We start from the raw sequence: 19,778 nt of genomic DNA on the forward strand, positions 1-19,778 counted from the left end.
AGATTTTGTTTTGTGTAGCATAATGAAATGCAGCAACATTTTAAAAACATACCATAGTGCATTTAGATGCCACAAAACTGCAATATGTACATTTGTTTTCAAATGTTTAGGCCTAAATGTTGAGTTCAATTTGAAACATTACCGTCATTGTGCTTTGAAACGAATCTCTCTTGACTGGAGAAATGAAAGCTGAACATGTAGAACATAAGAATATGGTCCAAAGATTGAACTCTCATGCTCATTTTACCAGGCTGTCCAATGAATAAAGTGCGCTAAAACTGAAGGAGGTGGACTTCATCAAAGGGAGGGTGAATCCTACGAGTTGAGCTTCCTCCACAGCGAGTGAGAGAGCGTGAAGAAAATCTTTACGAAGACTAGACTTTCCCAAAGTCTTTCCTCTCAGTCTCCGACTAGAACATGGACAGGCTTCGGTGGAAACATGCACATCCAGCACCACTTCATTTATGGCACAGAAGATGTCACATTTGTTCCTGAAGTGACGGCTCGTTAGTTCTGTCCTTAAATGAAATCAACATGGGAAAACTGCAATCGAAACCCGGTAAGACACTTCGCGCATAACATGCCTGACGCTAAAACGTATCAAGCGACTTTATTCTCACTCTTGTTTATTTATTTATGTTTTAATAGCGTGTAAACGGAGAGAAAATCCAGAGGGTAAGGCGATGCATGCATAACGTTTATTATCCATACAGATATTACGTATGAAAAGGCTATTAAATGGGCGTTTGTGTTGTATTAGGAGATGTTTTCATGGAGGCTGAGTGTATTGGTGAAGTGGACAGAAACAAACAGGTAAGGTGACCATTTTTAATGTGCATGTTTAAGGGTTAAATCTTAAAGTTTTAGTTGTTTAGTGAGTGCAACTTTTATTGATAAAACCTCCTCCTAACTTTTATTAAACCATTATGAAACATTGCTAGATATTACATACATTATTTCTTAACATAGTAAACAGGCATTTATAGTCATTGCATACTGTCTTTTTATTGTAATATAGATGAAATGGACTACTAATCTCTTTAATATTATGCAGTGTGCGTTTTGCTTATTAAAATGTTCCCGTGAAAGCCCTTCATTTGTACGTTACATGAGCTTCTACGTTACATTTATTTTGATTGTTATGATATGTCTGGTGCTAACCTCCAAATACCAATAGTTTTTGTTTATAGTTTTTTTACATGATAGACTGCAAGTTGCAAGTATTCCTATTGTTTAGATTTGAGTCATGGGTTTGATTCCCTAGGATCTGAACATCTAGCTTGCACTACTAGAGGTTAAGTGAAGAAATGAAAATGTGAGTCAATACAAATCAACATAAAATGTCTTTATCATTTCAACACTTTACATTGCCAGTTGCTACTCGGATTTTGAGAACAACCAGGCACTGAACGCTTTTCTTCGTATTACACTGTACTCTTAAGCATTGTATTTAAATGGTGTTGGGTCTCTTCTCTCTTTTTCCTTTGCTCTCATTCTCTCAGCGGAGCCTGGAGCCTTCATCACTGTGTGAAATGCATATGGCCGGCAGCCAGAACAGCAGGGTCTTTGAGCGCAGCCCCACCACACATCTGTTATTGGTTTTGAAAACAGAGGGAGGCTGTGATGGGAAAATGGGGAAGTGGTTGGAGGAGGGAAAGGAGGTGTAGTTGGTGGGAGGAGTGCTGTGATGAAGGCTGCTGCAAACGACTTGCAAAATGTAGACGAGTGGTTCAGCTAAAGGCCTTGGATTGTTGTGGTGATGCCGTGTCCATCAAACGTCTAATTCAGAGATCAGGGTTGGTGGTTAAGACCAAGGAAACGTACAGCACAGTTAGTGTTGCTGTTTTCAGGTGAATTCAGACGTGCAGAAAGTTGAAGAGTTTCCTGGGTTTTTTTTTTGTAACATCGAAATGTGTTTTGAATGTTTTAAAGATGTACAGTACTTTTGTACAGTGCTTAATGATGACCATTTCTTACTATAGATGCATATATAAAAAAGAGAAGGATTTAAAATGTTAGAAATGGTTTGATAAGATTGACATACAAATAGTCACCAAGATGGAACATTAAGTTTTGCAATTTGTGCTACTGCAAAGAATGTAACATTATTTGTTAGAAACCTCAGTGTTGCCAAATCCACTGATTTCCTGTGGAATTGAGATACTTTAACACTGTTGTTGCAGTTTGTTTTTTCGTGTCGATGGGTTTAAATGATATTTAGCCCCTGTGATACTAATTTCACCAGGGGAACCTCACCAAAAAACATTTATTTTACCTCAGAACGTGATTTTTACCAAGGGACCCCACTTGAAACTAGTTTTTGACTAGTTTTGAGTAGCAATTGGGCTGGAGAACCATGGTCATGGTTAACATGAAAACATGTTTATTATTAAATTAATTTGCTTTTATTATTAAATTTAATTTTAATTATCTGTCACTTAAGGGAGATGTTTGATTCTTCCAGTATATTACCTGGTCGTGCTTACTGTTGCTAAGCGCCCTTGAGAGTGTACATCCCAGGGAATTTTCTCTAAAACGAGAATAAACTTCAGTTTTACACACAGAACTAAATCAGTCTTTGATTTAGTTGTGGAAATGAGGACATGTGTATGTTTTCTGTCTCCAGTGTTTCGGGTCTAATTATGACGCTGTATTTTCATGGCAGGATCCTGCAGTGTGGGTCATAAAGCCAGGGACACTTGAAAGGTTTTGGTCTCAGAGGGCTCAAAGGAGTCTGTGTTTGCTTGGAAAGCCTGGAAGAATCCTTTCTTTCACCCTTTTTCCTCTCTGTCCCACTTCAAAGGACATAAGGAAGGAAGCGTGTGCTGGAGGCAGTGATCCATGTCTTTTTAGAATAGGGTGCATAGGATGACTGCTGCGTTTTCTTCAATTATTTTATACAAGCAAACCCGTTAAGTGTTATTACTTAAGTCTGTTGACTGCCAATACTCAACATTTGTTGGATGGATCAGTAAAACCCTGAAATGAATCAAAAATAAATAAAAAGGGTGGAAAATACATGTTGCGAAGTTACTTAAACAGATTCTGTTCTGTTCTATTGACCTTTAATGTTCATGTGTTGATATCTATCTGATAGAAAAACAAAGGCAGCTTTCATCAGCTAGCACTACAAGTTTGCCTAGACATGCCTGGAGAGTGTAACTACAACAATGGTATAAACTTTGTGTGGTTTAGAGTTTTTATATATTATTTATATTACAATTCTTTTACACATTGTTCCAAACCTGTATAAATTTTGTCGGTAATCAAACAGTTCCTGGTCCATATAGACTTCCATAGTAGTTTTTTCCATATAAGTCAATGGCTACCAGCAGCTGTTTGGATACACGAATCTATCCTTTTAAGTACTTGTATAGTATTAGCCTATACTAATAAGATTAAGTGTGAGTAAGAAAGGAATACTACAACTGTAAGCCATTATGCAGTTCTGGCTTGAATTATTGCCCATCTAAACACAGAAGGCATAGTGACGCTGGATTGCGTTTCAGTTTATTCCAAGACCATGAACGATTAAATCAGTCACATCCAGCCTCCAAATTTTTAGCAAATGGTGTTAGATATTCTAGTACTTTGCTCGATCATACTCCAACTCAAATGGCATGTTGTTTCTCTTCCTCTCTCTCACCATGTAATAAGGGTTCCATCCAGGTGTTTGGTGACAGGAAGTGAGAGGAAACAAAGCCAGGTACTGTTCTGAACCTCGTGAGAGGGCACAGACAGCAGCGTGAGTGGGTGGTGAAGAGGAACTGGAGTTGGGATAGGGGGTGTCTGGCCCAGTGACACCCAGCTCAGGGCAGGGAAAAAAGCCTCCGAGCTGGTAATCTGAGCCCACATCAAAGGGCCTATATCAAGCAGAGCGTGGCAGAGGTTTGGCCATGATGTTGAGAGAAATCATTGGCAGACTGATAGATCACTCATCACACTTCTTTGGGCTTTGTTCTTCAGGTTTCTGTCAGACTGCAAGTTCTGCTTCCAGCAGCTTGATGCAGAGGTCGGTTTATGGTTGCACATTTGGATGTGTTGCAAAATATGAAATTCAGCAGATGGAATTTTTTTTTTTTTTTTTTTTTTTATGTGCCAGTATTTCATTTTCATTTAGTTTAGTTTCTTGGATATATGCATATGAAAATATTGATAAATTTATGGTAGAATAATGTCAGTGGTGGTTGCAAATAAATTAATGCTACTGCTATTTTTCAAAACTCCCAAATGTACATTAAAGATAAAATAAGAAAAAAGTATAAAAATGTAAATATAGTATAAATATATATATGTTGTGTCATGGGAATGTTCTTTTACAGTTTTTAATAGTTAACTATGGTAATGTATATTACCTGGTATTACCTAAACCGTACATTTGGAAGTATTTTACAGTAAAATTACCTATTAAGCAATGCTAAACCATTTGTTTTTCTCACAGTATATGGTAACAGGGTTTTACTTCAACATTTTTAAACTTTCCTAGTTCATTTTAGGAAAAATAATGTATAATTTTAACATTGCCCAATTTGCCCTGTTTTTAGTTGTTGATCATAACATGAAAATAATTACTGGCTTATCAGTATCAGCTACAATTTAAATATCAGGGCATCGCTGATATATTCATTATTTTGTGTTGGGTGATTTTTAAACAAGCTCACTCAGACAGGAAGCTGACTTCATGGTCTTAAGATGTTTTGTCCAGATAGATTTGTGGTTCTGGCTCATAAAAGAAGGTAGCTGTGTGTGATACTTCACATGCAGTTTGCCTGGAACCATATGCTTCTCACATCTGGCCTTAAATGAGCACACCGTGGGTGTTATACCTAATGAGTTTGAGTTAATATCTGGTTTTATAGTTGTGCATGATGTCAAAGCTGGCACGGGTACGCTTTTATATTTTTAAATAAAAGATTACACAATATTACATTTAATCTAAAATACTGTGATACTCTGCTATGCTTAATAATAGAAATCCAGCAGAATATTTCTGCTTATATTCTAAATTGGTTGCTCATAACAAAATGTTTTAAAAAAATATTTTGAATATCATACAGTCTATTTAAACAATTCAATCAAAATTATATTAAGTTTAAAAAAAGGGAAAATCTTGGAATATGACGTGAAAGGTTGATAGTAAGATGTCTTAAGTGAGTATAAAGTTGTGTTTTTTGCTCATGTAAGAGGGACAGAGTTGTGGCTGGGAGGATTACAGATGATGTTGAGCTGTTTTGTCATGGAGGGCAATTCACTTCCTCCCTCAGAAACCAGCAGTGCAATGTGTCTGGAAACAATTGGGCTTAAGACCACAGGAGTGCAAAGAATGAAGTGATTTTTTTTTCTCGTTCCTGGTGAATTCATTATGGGGGCTGGTTTTCCAGCTTGAAAACAGGTTTTCTACACAAATGATATACAAAACTGACTTAGCGATGCAAAGTTTAATAGATCATGCGTGTCAATTGATCATTTTACAGCTGTTCACCCTCTGAAGAAAATATTGCACGAGTGTTGCTTTCTATTCTTTCCAGTGTAATCTAAATCATCCCGTGGGTCCTAGCTGCACTCCAATCCGTTGTTTTTTTTTTGGATGTTCATAGCTTTAATGATTTGTTTTTCTTGTTTAACTCTAGGATGTGAGTGGTAGAGATCCAAAGGAAGATCAGCTGTCAGATCGGTACTGTTCACTACAGGGTAAGTTGAACTGTGAAAGGGAACTCATTTACAAATAGTGCCATTGTTTAAGCAACGCAGACTAATTTGTCATTTTAAATATTCTATAATGTTGATTTTTTTTTTTTTTTTTATATATATATATATATTTTTTTTAAATGTTTTTTTTCAGATGTTTGTTTTTTTCAGTTGAGATCTTTGTAAGAACTTTTTAACACGATCTGTTATTTGTAGTAACACTGCCGCCGGAGAGAGTAATGGAGACACCGAAGTCTTCACTTTCTTTTCCTGAAAATGAAAAACAACATCCACTCAAAGATTCATTTAGGAGAAATGGGAAGAATTATGTAAGTTTTTGTCATAGAAAACAATGAATATTGTACTTATTGTGACTCTCCAAACACAAACAACCTAACAATTTTTGTGGTCTGTAATGTTTTTAAATGTTTTTGAAAGAAAAAAAATATATTTTTGGTTGTCCATAATACAGAGTAATTACCTATTAAGTAATATCCGTTGTACTTGCATAAAACAAAATGTGCTTACCATACATGTTATGGTATGGTACAGTTTACACTGTAATGTAATAGGCAGCTGCTGTTACACATTTGTAACAGACCGAGTCTGTTACACAGCTACTTATGTAACCAAAACGTGTTGCAGACTTTACATTGTATAATTATAAATTCAAGTACACAGACATAAGCTACTTAAAATACAGTTTATTAAGATTGTACTTCATGTGTATCTATACTGTGTACCTTATTAAGCTGCACCTTAGTTTGATTTTTATCCCTTTAGTACACAGTTTAAATACATGTTGTACCTTTCTAATGACAGAATATCACACAGGCATAAACAAGTGTATCAAGACTGTACTTAAGTGTAAGGAGCTGTGTAACAGACTCAGTCTGTAACAAATGTGTAACAGTAGCTGCCTGTTACATCTACATAATTGTAATTACAGGCTTTTTTTTACTTGGTTACTAAGTACATTTTAATTAAAGTATAATGTCCTAATTAGGTAATTACTCTATTATAACACCTTAAAATAAAGAGTTACAGAAATAGTCTAATTTTAACAGTAATTTTAATAGTAATATTGTGAAATGTTATTGCAATTTTAAAAAATGTAAATTATAAAATATATTCTTCAGTGACAAGAGTGAGATGTAAGATATAATAAACATGTTGTAAAGCTACAAAAATGATTGCACATCCTTCCATTTTGCTGTTGATATCAGGAAAAGGGGTGTAATGTGTCTCTCACGGATGAAAATCATCAAGAGTGGATGATCACATTGTATGATTTGGACAGCAGTGGGAAAATAACCAGAGAGGTAAAGTTCAGTAGCGACAGAGGAACTACCATCTCATTAAAGCGATTATTTAGCCATAGGTGAGTCTCTCATTGTGTTTGTGGCAGAATATGTTGAGCCTGATGCAGACGATCTGTGAGGTGGTCGAGGGATCAGTCAAGCAGCTGGTGCTCAGCAATGGCACAACCCTGCGTGTGAAGCTGAGTGTCACTCCATTAACCAGCAGAAAAGGCAACAGAAAAGGTAAACACCCACCTATCATGAAAAAATCCAATTTGATCAATCTCCTGAAATAATTGTAGAATAATGCAGCGTTACTCATTTTACTTTTGCCCTCCGTGAGAACGGGATGCTGGGACGCCTCTGAATGAGCGGGATCAAGTAGAGGATTCTGTACGAAGTGCAGAGAGCCCTTATTCTCAAATCAGGTGATTTTTATGCATTTATGAATTAATCAAAAGCTATTCTTGACAAATGTTTTAGTAGTGGAACAAACTTTTACCAAACTGGAATAAAATTAGTAAGAGTAAACAATAATAATACCAGTGTCATTATAATCATAAATAATATATCAGTAAATGTGTCTTGTACCTTTATACTTTCAGTTAATTTTAATCAGGTTTTCGAATGTGCTTTTGTCATTTTTATTTCTAAACATTTTAACACTAGTACTCTCTGTTGTATTTTTATTTTATTTACACTTGCACTCTCTCTTCTATTTGAAATACTTTTTTAATTTAAAACTTGACTTACACATGCACATACACACATACATATACATACATACATAGACACACATTGATACATGCACGCACGCATACATGTGCATACATACACACATGCACATACATATACACACACACACATACACACACACACGCATACATACACACATACATAGAAATACATACAGACATACACATAAACACACATATACATGTGCATACACTCACATACATATACATTTACACACACGTACGCACACACTTATACATACACGCACATATATATATATATACGTACATACATGCGTGCATACACACATCCATTACACGTACACTCATATGCATATACACAGACGTACGTGCACACTTATACATACATAAACACACATACAAATGCACACATATACATGTGCATACACACACTTACACGCGCACATATATACATACGTACACACATACATACACACATAAGTGCGTATGCATGTGTATGTATGTATGTGTACGTATGCGTATGTCCGTGTATGTATGCATGCATGTGTGTGTACGTATGCATGTGTATGCATGAGTGTGTATGTGTATGTACGTATGCGTATGTATGTATGTGTACGTATGCGTATGTCCGTGTGTGTATGCATGTATGAGTGTACGTATGCGTATGTCTGTATGTATGCGTGCATGCGTACGTATGCGTGTATGTATGCGTGTATGTATGCGTGTATGTATGCGTGTACGTATGCGTATGTCTGTGTATGTATGCATGTATGAGTGTACGTATGTATGTCCGTGTGTGTATGTGAATGTGTGTACGTATGCGTATGTCTGTGTATGTGTGTATGCATATGTCTGCATATGTATGCAAGCGTGTGTGTATGTATGCCTATGTCTGTATGAGTCTGCATGTGTGTCTGTATGCGTGTACGTATGCGTGTGTATGTACATATGCGTATGTCTATATGTATGCGTGCGTGTATGTGTACGTATGCATATGTTTTCGTATGTATGCATGCGCGTGCATGTGTGTGTATGTGAATGTGTGTACGTATGCGTATGTCTGTGTGTATGCGCGTGTGTGTATATGTATGCATGTGTGTGTGTACGTATGTCTGTACGTATGCGTATGTCTGTTTATGTATACGTATGCCTGTATGCGTGTGTGTGTGTGTGTGTTCAGTATGTATGAGTATGTGTGTATGTAAGTGTATGTCTGTGTATGTACGTATGCGCGTGTATGTACGTATGCGCGTGTATGTACGTATGCGCATGTATGTACATATACGCATGTCTGTATGCGTGTGTGTGTGTGTGTACGTTTGCGTATGTATGCGTATGTCCGTATGCGTATGTCTGTGTATGTCCGTGTGTGTGTATGCATGTATGTATGCGTGTGTATGTGAATGTGTGTACGTATGCGTATGTCTGTATATGTCCGTATGTCTGTGTATGTATGTACGTGTGTGTGTTTGTATGTGTGGGCGTATGTCTGTGTGTGTGTGTGTGTACGTATGTATACATATGTATGTCTGTGTGTGTGTGTGTACGTATGTATACGTATGTCTGTGTGTGTTTGTGAATGTGTGTACGTTTGCATATGTCTGTGTATGTCCGTATGCGTCTGTCTGTGTATGTCCGTGTGTATGTAGGTATGCATGTATGTGTATGTATGCGTGTGTGTGAATGTGTGTACGTATGCGTATGTCTGTGTATGTCTGTGTGTGTGTATGCATGTATGCCTATGTCTGTATGAGTGTGCGTGTGTACGTATGTATGCATATGTCTGTGTGTGTGTATGTGAATGTGTGTATGTATGCGTATGTCTGTGTATGTGTGTATGTCCGTGTGTGTGTGTGTATGCATGCGCGTGAGTATGTGTGTGTGTGTTTGTGTGTGTATGCATGTATATGTGTGTATATAGTTAGTTAACAATAACAAATCTATTACCAACACAATATTCAATAATGCTGTATTATTTTGTCTGTCAGACAACTGAACTCGGATCAGTTGGGTGTTTCGGAGAGGAAGCAGTACTCCGTAGATGAAAACACAGAACGTAGGAACCATTATCTAGATCTGGCTGGAATTGAAAACTACACTTCTCGATTTGAAGGTGATAGCTTAATACTTACTCTTTGAACTTCAGCAAGGCAAATGAAAATTACTACGGCCAGTTTTATTAAAACCAGTTGCATTCAGTGTATTCTGTTCTAATCATATAGAAGATCCTAGACGTTTAAAACTTTCTTAAATCTGAATTATTCTACTATCAAAGCTCCAGAAACGTGTGCAGAGGAGCAACCTCAGGAGAACTCTTCCCGTAACCATTATCGTCGCTCTCAACCCGAGACCTGCAACCCTGTGGAGTCCTCTGGAAAATCCATTCCTTTCCTCAGGTCCCTCCGCAACCGCAGCAAGTCTGTCGGTTACAGTGGAGCCACAAACAAACCTAGCAAGCTCCATGGGCATCACCCTATGACCTGGTGCCATCCATCCCAACAGCACCAACAGCAACCTCTGCTGCACAGCTCCAGCAAACGCTTCCGTGCCCGAGCCCGTGAGACTGCATCCCCTTCTAGAAGCAACCATGACAGAGAATTACAGCCCGGGCCAGCTGCTCCTCCTGGGGGTTTGATGCCCCTTCCTCAAAGACACGAACACCATCACCACCACGAGCACCACCATCACCACCATCATCACCATTACCACCCTGCATAAGAGTTCTGAACACTTTCTGAATGAGTGACAAACTCTCATAAGCAGTGTTATTTTCTCTGGAAAAACAAACATGCAGGTGGTTCATCTGTTAAAAAAAAAACCAAACACTTCTGTATAAAAAGGGGTAGAACCACTCTTTTCTGTTATATGAGAACTGCGCCTGCACAAAATATAATAAGCTTCCATTCGGTTGGCATACAGCTCCTCCATGTGGCTCAAAATGGAATAATCCAAACTTGTTTCATCGTGAGATAATAGTGCATTTGGCACACTTTCCTTTTTGGTTTGTAAACTGTATCATGTGTCTAATTAAAAAAAAATTATTGTAATATTTGCGTTTGTGAGGTGTAACTAACTTTTTCCCCCCTCAGGAATGTGCTTGCTATGTAGATATGACCACTCCTATTGTATGTTAGTACATATCAATATTACCATTAGTTTTAAGTTAGTCTACTTATATTCATAGGATGCAATGTTTTTTTTTTTTAAACCAAAGGAAACTTTACAACCATATTGCATGTTTATGTCCTGTACGGGACTGCTAATATTCTGTTATGTTAGAAAATGCCATGTTTTATTGCTGGTTGAAACAACAAAACAAATGTACCAAGCTAAATAAAATGTTCAATTAAAAGAAAATGTGAGAGTCTTCCTTTTTGTTTTGCCAACGGTCTAAAACCTAATTGTTGTTTAACCTCTGCCTGAGAGTCATGAGAGTACGAGACAGCTGCTTCTATAAATAACTAACCCCCTCTTGACTACCTCCCTCATGCTCTCGCTCAGCACCCTTCTGTTTGTGGGTTGACGCACATGTATATGTTAGTTGAAAGCGAGCAGAAGAAACGCTCCATATCTCCAAAAGGCTGACAGCTCTAAGAAGATTCCTTGATCTTGGGAGCTGACAAACGCAGCCATGAAGAGCTTGAAGTTCCTAGCAGCTGAGGGCTTCGTTCAAACCGGCCCAAACGCGTGTAAGAACCTTCACTGCTTGTCTTACAATCTCTACCCAATCCTCTTCAAAGCCAGCTATCTGCGTGAGGAGGCCACAATGCTGCACGACTTGATCCAGACGTGGCCCCTGACAGAGGTCAACTTGCGCAAACTGTTGAGCAGAACAGTGGACTGTCCAGATGATCTCACGTCCCGAACCTGCCGGCTCTGTCTGGAGGCCATTCTCACAGGCCTGAGGGACTATGTGCTTCGAGAGCCAAGCACGTACGCAAAAACGTTACGTGTGGTGGATCTAAACGGTCTGCAAGACATAGAACACCAGGTCTGTCCCTGCAGACGGACTCTCGGCCGTTGGGCAAGAACTGAGCTGCTTACCCGCATGTGCTACGAGACTATGGTGTCCATGCAGGCCGGCCAAGCAGCACCATCAGCGTTTGACGTGGAGGTAGATGTGCGCCTGGATGCTTTTGTTACTGGACGGAACTATGAGGTTGTTGCTCAGGCTCTGTTGCTGCGCAGACACTGCCCGTTAAAACTGAACTTCGTGGGTCTGCGCGTGGACTCGCTGAGCCTCAAGAATCTCTTTTACCTTCTGAAGCTGGTGGAATCACATGGCCTGCAGAAGCTGGAAGTGGTGCACAATGTGCATCTGGAGGCCCCGCACATTGAGGTACTGCTCTCCCAGCTGACGTTCCCACAGCTGCGCTCGCTCACGTTTCCTGCGCAGGCTTTGAATGTGCACAGGTTGGGTGCAGGAGGACGCGGGACTCATGGGAGTTCTGGGTGAGCTGATGAGCAAACTGACTGAACTGAGAGAACTCTATCTGGGGTTCTCCACACTTACTGGACATCTGAGGAAACTGCTAAGGTAAAGACTATAAAAAAAAAAAAAAAGTAGTATGACCGCAGCTACCATTTCATACAGTTATTGTCCTATCAAACCATACATCAATATACCATACAATGTCACATGATCCTTCAGATATTGTTCTAATAAGTTGATTTGGTGCTCAAGATACATACATTTTTTTCTTTTCTTTCGCGTCTAGAACAAAAGGCAGGTATGGTCTCCTTATATTACTTAAATATAATTGTTCTTTTTATGGTTTTATAAAAGTTTTTTGGATGGTAGTTATATAGTATATTTTTAATTTAAATATACATTTTTTTGCAGTCTTATTAACTTTAATATAGAACCTGTTGTTGTGGCTCCCTGTTTGTTTGTGTGACTGCAGACAGCTGTGTCATTGCAAACCTGAAGCAGGCCAGGACATGACACTGGCAGCACAATATGTTCTATATTTACTGTTAATAGCAGCACACGCGTTTTATAAGTCTCATAGGTGTATATCAGAGCAAATCAAACTTGACCCCTGGAGGTCCAACAGAGTTTAGCTTCCCTTAACACACCTACCTGGAAATTTCCAGTATACCTAGTAAGACCTTGATCAGCTGTTTCAACTGTAGTTGATTAGGATTGTAGCTAAACCCTGCAGGACACCGGCCCTCCAGGACCGAACTTGGTGACCTCTGGGGACTCATTTATAATAATAAATCTATGAATTGCAAATTATTTTGAACTCGTAAACGACTCCTGATCAATATCTACACATTAAATATCCTCAATTATTATAATTTAGGGCAGCAAGAACAGGTTACATTTTGAAAAACCTGCAGTAATCCAACAATAAAAATTGTGCACGTCTCCACATACATACATACATACTGATGTGATGCTAAGCACTTTTTCACATCAAAAACGGTTTTAATAAGTACGAGTGTTGGCTTGGATTTAAGCGCGTTTTATGAATGCGGCCCCTGGTGTATATTAACAGAGTGTTTTATGGTACCAAAACAAAATCTTGACCCATATTAATTCACCTGGTGTAGTCTGTTAAATAATGTATGCCTGAAACGTCATATGGATCGTGATGTTTTAAAATACTGTTCTTTTGAACCTCCCATTTAAGGAAAAAATGTGAGAAAATAAACTAATAAATACATTAAGAAAGTAATAATAAAAATAAAGGATTTTTTTTTTTTTACCAGCAAGTTAGAATGATTCCTGAAGGATGCAGCGATCTCAGTTCTGCATTCTATAAATTTGTTTTAACTATTAATATACATATACAACAGTACTGTATTTATCAATTGAATTTTGTGTAAGTTGCACTGTAGCAGTCTCATGCGTAATAAAAATGAGAGATCATTCTTATTTTGAGTAACTCTAACAAACTGTATGTGTTTGATTTGCCAGTCCACTGAACACTCCTCTGCAGTGTATTGAATTAGCCAACTGCAGTCTTAATGGAGTGGACATGGCCTACTTCGCCAACAGCCTGCACAGTGAGCACATAGTGAAGCTGGACCTGAGCGGCCATGAGGTCGCTGACCTCTTCCCTAACACCTTCCGGAAGCTTCTGCATCGCTGTTGTGCCTCACTCACTAGTCTGGGTCTGGAGGAGTGTGGACTGGATGATGATAAACTGGATCTGCTTACCCAAGCACTGACACCCTGTCATGGCCTACAGGAGTTGAAGATCCTGGGTAACCCACTCAGCACGGCTGCTCTGCGCGGTCTCTTTAGCATGCTGGCTCTGGGGTTTCCTGCATTGAGGTACAACAAAACCATGTGTTCATTAATATGTTTAGTTGTGTTTCTCATAAGTTGATTTTATTATGTATTGTTTTAGATATGTGGAGTTACCTGTTCCTCGGGACTGTTATCCTGAAGGTGTTACCTATCCACTGGATGATAGAACGCTGATAAATTATGACACAGAGAAGTTTCAACAAGCCAGGACTGAACTTGTTGGCATCCTAGAGAGGGAGGGAAAAGGGCATATAGATGTCTGCACACCATTATTTGGAGCCTTTGATCCTGACATCAACGAGACGAGCAATGAATTGGGGGTCTCCATGCTGCACTCCTTCAACAGTGTCATAGGAAACTTCATCGACACGGTCAACAGTGTTACCCAACGGAGAGAGCAAAGAATGAAGGAGTGAGAGTGCTGAAAATCACTCTTGCCGTCCCAGGAATGAAATACAGTAGAAATATATTGAAATACATTGTCACAGTATTTGATCAAATAAATGCAGCCTTGAGCAACTGAAAATAAAAACCTTACAGAGTGCAAACTTGAGGAAATTAATATTTACTGTATAAAGCATTTAAAACAAATGCATAACATTTAACAACTTATTAATGCTTTTTTAGCACCAGCACAGGTATCTCATGTTCATAAAACATATACTTAAAACAGCTTTTTTTTTTTTCTCCAGTTTTCCTACATAATTTTAAAAAGCTAATGAATTTAGTGAATCCACAGCACATATGAAGGTTGGAATAAAAAAACTAAAAGATCAGTTGCTACAAATAATACATAGGGACGTAATAATGTATATTAAGGTGCGCAATAAAGAATTCTATAGGAGTTTACAGCTGTAAATGCATAAGATTTATTTGTGTGATTGTACTTTTGTAAATGTTGAATAGTGAACACTGTTCCAGTTATGAAATGTTAAAATCTTTTGCAAAGTCTTTGTAAATTGCATATATACAGTAACTGCACATTGTGCATTTGGTCTTTTTAAACTCTGTATTTAAACAAATAGCCTTATCTTTGTAGTACACTGCATCCCATTAAAAGATTCATTGAATACCAATTTGTCATGAGGTTTTTTCCATTTAAAAAGGAAAAAAAAAGAGGCATGTGAAGAGTTATGTCAGAAAGGAAATTTTAATAAGTATAGGGACTCAACATAATACATTTTCTCTTAAATACAAGACATCACACCAAAGAGGAGCTTAGTCTCTTCACACATCCTACTTCTTTTCCCACTCCTCTTTTTCCTTCCTTTCACGAACAACCTCCTCCAGATAGGGCTCAAGGTAATGCACATCCTACAAAGATTAAAATTAAGATTAATTATTAACATATTAGATTACATTTATATTATGTTAACTTCATAAATAATCTTCATGTATTTTCTAAACCCTTGATGAAAAAAGTGTCTACAGAAAAGCGTGCAAACATTTTTCATTCAAGGCACTCAGCGTGTTGTCCCCATTCATTTTTATTTAACCTTACAATCTATGTTTGTACTCTATGACAAACTTTATTTTTAGTCAATCGGTCATTTAAAACATGCTCATATTTCATGATTAAAAAAATTTAATCACTATCTAAAAATGAAAACTACACTGAAAGAGAGAAAAGGCAGCTAAACACGCTTTCTCACCTCCTCATATTTAGTCCACTGGTTCTTGGGAAGAATCTGTTGTTTCATTGAAAGATCCAGAGCTCTCTTGAGACGGAACATTCTGTCGTTGTAAGCTTCTTCTGGAAGCCGACGGATGGCTTCTTTCACATCGGTGTCCTCATTGAGGATATCATCCCGCATTAAGCCTTTGACGACACAGAAATTGGTACATTTGTAAAATGTTTTTAATGCAAATATCAGTCCACGAAGGTCACAAGTTCTAAACAATGCATTGTCTGCCTGGTAAAAAAGAAAGAAAGAAAGAACTGCTTACCAAGTTTGTTGAAACCGCATGCATTGTAGTACCACTTCCTGAAGCCCACCAAGAGCCTGCTGGTTGCCGCTGTACATGGACGGGAATATACACACAAAATTAGACATAAAGAGGCAAGTATTCTGAAATGTCATCCACCTTAAATCAACAAGACCTAAACGTGGTTTACGAATAACGGAGCTGAAGCTTATGTCAGGTGGGATTTGGGTTATTTTGTCAGAATATGTTGGGTTATAAGGCAGAAATTAAGTTAAACGCCCAATGACCGAATCGCCGAGCATTTCATTCTTCCGTAGTTTACAATAATTAGGACATGGATAAACAGGTACGTGCGAATGGAATCAGAACACAATCATATTTTGACTATTAAAGCACAGCCCGCTGGAGACGGACGGTGACACACAGCAGAGGACATCAGTGTTTTACGTGACTAAGAAACAGCCTCGTCAACAAGCGCTCATTAGACAAGCACGGAAACCGGTCGGGTGCTAAAACCTCTCTCTGAAATCACGGCAGCAAACTCTTACTTTTGCAATTTCACAAAACGCTCGCACAAATAACAGCATTTTACCTGGTGCCCTCGACGCCATTTCTGCTCACTGGGAAAGTCGCAAAGACTTATGGGATACGTGACGTCTCGTCCGGCGATTACGCAATCAGCTTTTCCCGTCACGTGACAGCGTGTGGTCACTGGCTGTCATGATTTTCTCGCTTTCTTTTCTTTTTTTTTTTAAAGAAAGATTTAAAGTTTTTAGTAACTTTTCTTGATGTGTTTTCCCACATTCTCGCTTTTTTAATTACTCTCTCTACTAAATAATTCCAACGGTGTCTATACATAATTCATGGCTAGACTTGAAAGCCTTTTTTCAGTCATATTTCCACAGCATATTCTGATACAAATTGAATTTTAAAATAAAATGTCTAACACACCAGGGATTTTATAGATAAATGTACACCAAAATTTTGCATAGCTTGATCAAATTAAGTAAACTTGATTATGCACAATAAAAATAGGACTTCATGATTTTCTTCACACTTTAGATATTTAAATGCATGCAATTTTCACAGACACTGCTGATAATCACCAATTGTTAGAGAGTGTAGATATCAGGCAACAAAGGCTTAGTTTTATTATTTTTATTATTCATGTGAAAGCATATTGCGTATTATATTTACTTTCCCCCAAAATAAAAATAATAATAAAACAATATAAAATAATAAAATGGGAAGAAGTTGGAACTTTTCACTCTTCAGCTTTTCACTTAAAATGCATGTGGCAAATGTGGTTTTAGATCCGGACCTGCATGTAAGTACATCAAGGGTCATTTTCAGCCTCCTATCAAAATGGAGCATATCACCACAAAATAAAAAATGAACTCGTAACTGGCCATTTTAACTTTTCAATGTTTATTTATAAAACTACGTTCATACAACCCAACTATTAAACATAATCCATTTATTCTCTCCATCTACAACGTTTTCTGAAATCTTTCAAAGTCTTCAAGAGTGGCTAACGCTATTTCTGAGCAGAAAACATCATCTGGCAGGAACACCAAGCGGTCCAAGGAGACGTAGTTGGGCTGAGACGGTTGGTACTGGGCCCGGCCTAAGTACTCTAGAAACAAGTGTCTATCACGGAGGCATAAGAATTTGGAATTAAAGACCTTTAAGTAAAAAAAAAAAATTACAATTAGCCAACATCAAGTAAAATCACACATTACACTGCATGGAAAACTTTGATTTAACATTTAACACACCAGTTATTTCTCTTATCTGGCAGAAGAGAAATACTATGCCTCTAAATGATTCTACCTGTACATACAAATAACAACTCCACATTTATAAATAAACTCTAGCGTACATTTGCATTCACAGAACTTCAAAACAAACCATTATGAAAGGACTAAATATGTACCTGTGGGAACTTTCCAATAAGTGATTGTGGAACATTCATGGTGTTGTGAACGAAGTCAAATATTTGGGTAAGTTTTCTTTTATTGGCTATTAGAACTTTAGGAACTGTGGTGACAATATGCTGGATTTCATTTCCACGAAATCCGAACTCCAGTTCAAAAACCTGGAAGAGAGAAATAAATTAATTCCTGTCTCATTTAATATAACTATAGAAAATCTTTTTCTTATAAAGAAAAAAAAAATCAAAATCAACAGTGTCAGACCTTTAGATTCTCTTTAACTGGCTCTAAACTGCCACACAGTAGTTTTGGTAGCCGAGTCACAACATCTCGGGTCTAAAGCAAAAATCATGACAACAACACTTATGGCAAATGTAGATATAAACCACTTCATAATGGATATAAACAAACAAACAAAAAATATTTATGGGCAGTGATTCCATTTCACCTTCTCAGCACGGAGTCCCAACTGCTTCTGAAAAAATCCAAGCCGGTTGTCGAGCCTCTCAACACTGAAGTTGAGCAGGTATGGAGCTTTGCTCACCATAGCCGCCACAGACTGCTTACTGAACTTCTTTGATTTCAAGTAGGACACCCTTAAAACAAACAGACCAAAGAAATAAAGTAACCTTTAAAACAAAATGTCACATTATGAACGAATACGACGTGAAGCAGTCTGAGACAAGTTTCAAAGCCAAGTCAAGGATAAATTCTTTCTAAAAGCAGCTAATTAGTTTGCAAGAGTGCAACTCTGACCTGGCTTCAAGGTTGTCCACGCTTTCTGTGAGAATGAAAGGGTTTATGGTGAGCAGTTGGCCCAGTTTAGACTCTTCAACTCCCAGATCTTTGAGGAAGAGTAGTCTGGGTGCAACATCGGCATGGAAGTCCAGCCTAACCAGCATGGATCCCACATTGGGTCTCTGTTCTAATTTCCAGAGGTTGACTCCTGGAATAAGGAAAAAAAAAAGAAAAAAAGATCAAGACAAATCCAGAATAATCCAACATAACTTACTTAGACATGAGACGCACCAAGATGAACCAGTTTGCTGAGAGTTTCTGATTTATCCACATACGGTCTGAGTGTGGAAGATTCTGGTGGAAGGGCAGAAGGTACTTGGATCTGGACTGCTTCGTCTTCGCTGATTTCCTGAAGCGGTGAGAGATGCACAGCTGAGTCCAAGTCTAAAGAAAACAAAACAACAACATAACGAGCATTATAATTCAATCAGGGTTTCACAAGCAAGTAGATACAACGCATGCCTTTACTCACCTATTCGATGGTCGTCAGAATTTAATGGCACAATCTCTTTCTTATTATAGAGAGGCGGCGAAGCAGCTTGCCGGCCCGTGAAGTGTGTCCCAGTCTGCGTGCCGTGTCTCTGTGAGAGTGTGTGTCTGGTGCTGTGCTGCAGCAGTGTGAGATGTGAGCGCTGATGCGGTGCGCGTGTCGACGGCTGGAGAGCTGCAGATAAAGGCCTCGAGAGAAACAAACTCACACACCGCTGACAAACGTGCATGACGACCCGCGAAGTTTTCCCGACTGGAACAACACGTAACAAAAGCGCGTTTCGATGTTAATTCTTAAATATGTATTATTTTGAATTAGTAACTAATATGCATTTCTGTACAAACTCAATGTGACAGACACACTACTGTATTGACTCCATTCAATGTCACGACAGCAGTAACATGATTACATCTTCCATGGAAGGCGCAAAGCGGAGAAAAGATTCGGCTTGTATTACAGAAGGTATTGTATATATATATCATAGACACGAGCTGACATCTCATATAAATATGATAATACCTTTTTCGGTAGGTGCGTATGAACCTCATATACGAACTACAGCCAGTTCGCGTGTTGTTTCCAGTCTTCTTCGTTGGTGCTCCGCAACGCACTGGGTCACAGCGCCACCTAACGCCCGGATGAATAGTAGCAAAAACCATTTAG

At 38.3% G+C, this 19,778-nt stretch overlaps 4 protein-coding genes across 6 annotated transcripts; 2 read left to right on the plus strand and 2 right to left on the minus strand.

Annotated features, from left to right (window-relative positions):
- The first annotated feature begins 210 nt into the window (after positions 1–210).
- Positions 211–11,062, plus strand: LOC122323661 (protein naked cuticle homolog 2). Its single transcript, XM_043217667.1, has 10 exons — positions 211–559; positions 649–675; positions 761–813; positions 5,631–5,691; positions 5,905–6,017; positions 6,915–7,010; positions 7,097–7,232; positions 7,333–7,417; positions 9,694–9,818; positions 9,981–11,062. Exons 1-10 carry the CDS (start codon positions 535–537, stop codon positions 10,421–10,423), a joined length of 1,164 nt encoding a protein of 387 aa, XP_043073602.1. The 5' UTR covers positions 211–534; the 3' UTR covers positions 10,424–11,062.
- Positions 11,063–11,185: 123 nt separating this feature from the next.
- lrrc14b (leucine rich repeat containing 14B) lies at positions 11,186–15,043 on the plus strand. The gene is given in 4 exon segments (XM_043217663.1): positions 11,186–12,122; positions 12,124–12,242; positions 13,632–13,991; positions 14,068–15,043. Coding segments are annotated over 4 exon segments (1,581 nt in total). The 5' UTR covers positions 11,186–11,336; the 3' UTR covers positions 14,384–15,043.
- Positions 15,044–15,098: 55 nt separating this feature from the next.
- On the minus strand, positions 15,099–16,619 carry LOC122323662 (cytochrome b-c1 complex subunit 7). The gene is made up of 4 exons (XM_043217668.1): positions 16,486–16,619; positions 15,915–15,983; positions 15,620–15,786; positions 15,099–15,281 (listed from the first exon to the last, which is right to left on the minus strand). The coding sequence occupies exons 1-4, from the start codon at positions 16,502–16,504 to the stop codon at positions 15,204–15,206; spliced, it is 333 nt and encodes a 110-aa protein (XP_043073603.1). The 5' UTR covers positions 16,505–16,619; the 3' UTR covers positions 15,099–15,203.
- Positions 16,620–17,304: 685 nt separating this feature from the next.
- Positions 17,305–19,769, minus strand: mterf3 (mitochondrial transcription termination factor 3). 3 transcript variants are annotated; one of them, XM_043217666.1, is made up of 8 exons: positions 19,635–19,769; positions 19,098–19,367; positions 18,857–19,009; positions 18,584–18,773; positions 18,276–18,423; positions 18,092–18,163; positions 17,830–17,991; positions 17,305–17,543 (listed from the first exon to the last, which is right to left on the minus strand). In XM_043217666.1, the coding sequence occupies exons 2-8, from the start codon at positions 19,342–19,344 to the stop codon at positions 17,451–17,453; spliced, it is 1,065 nt and encodes a 354-aa protein (XP_043073601.1). In that variant the 5' UTR covers positions 19,345–19,367; positions 19,635–19,769; the 3' UTR covers positions 17,305–17,450. The 3 variants fall into 3 exon arrangements, with proteins under 3 accessions (XP_043073601.1, XP_043073599.1, XP_043073600.1); XM_043217664.1 differs by having other exon boundaries at positions 17,305–17,578; positions 19,635–19,767; XM_043217665.1 differs by lacking the exon at positions 19,635–19,769 and having other exon boundaries at positions 17,305–17,578; positions 19,098–19,628.
- Between the last annotated feature and the right edge of the window lie 9 nt (positions 19,770–19,778).

Source organism: Puntigrus tetrazona, chromosome 19 (genome assembly GCF_018831695.1).
Source record: "Puntigrus tetrazona isolate hp1 chromosome 19, ASM1883169v1, whole genome shotgun sequence".
In the NCBI taxonomy this organism is placed as follows: domain Eukaryota; kingdom Metazoa; phylum Chordata; class Actinopteri; order Cypriniformes; family Cyprinidae; genus Puntigrus; species Puntigrus tetrazona.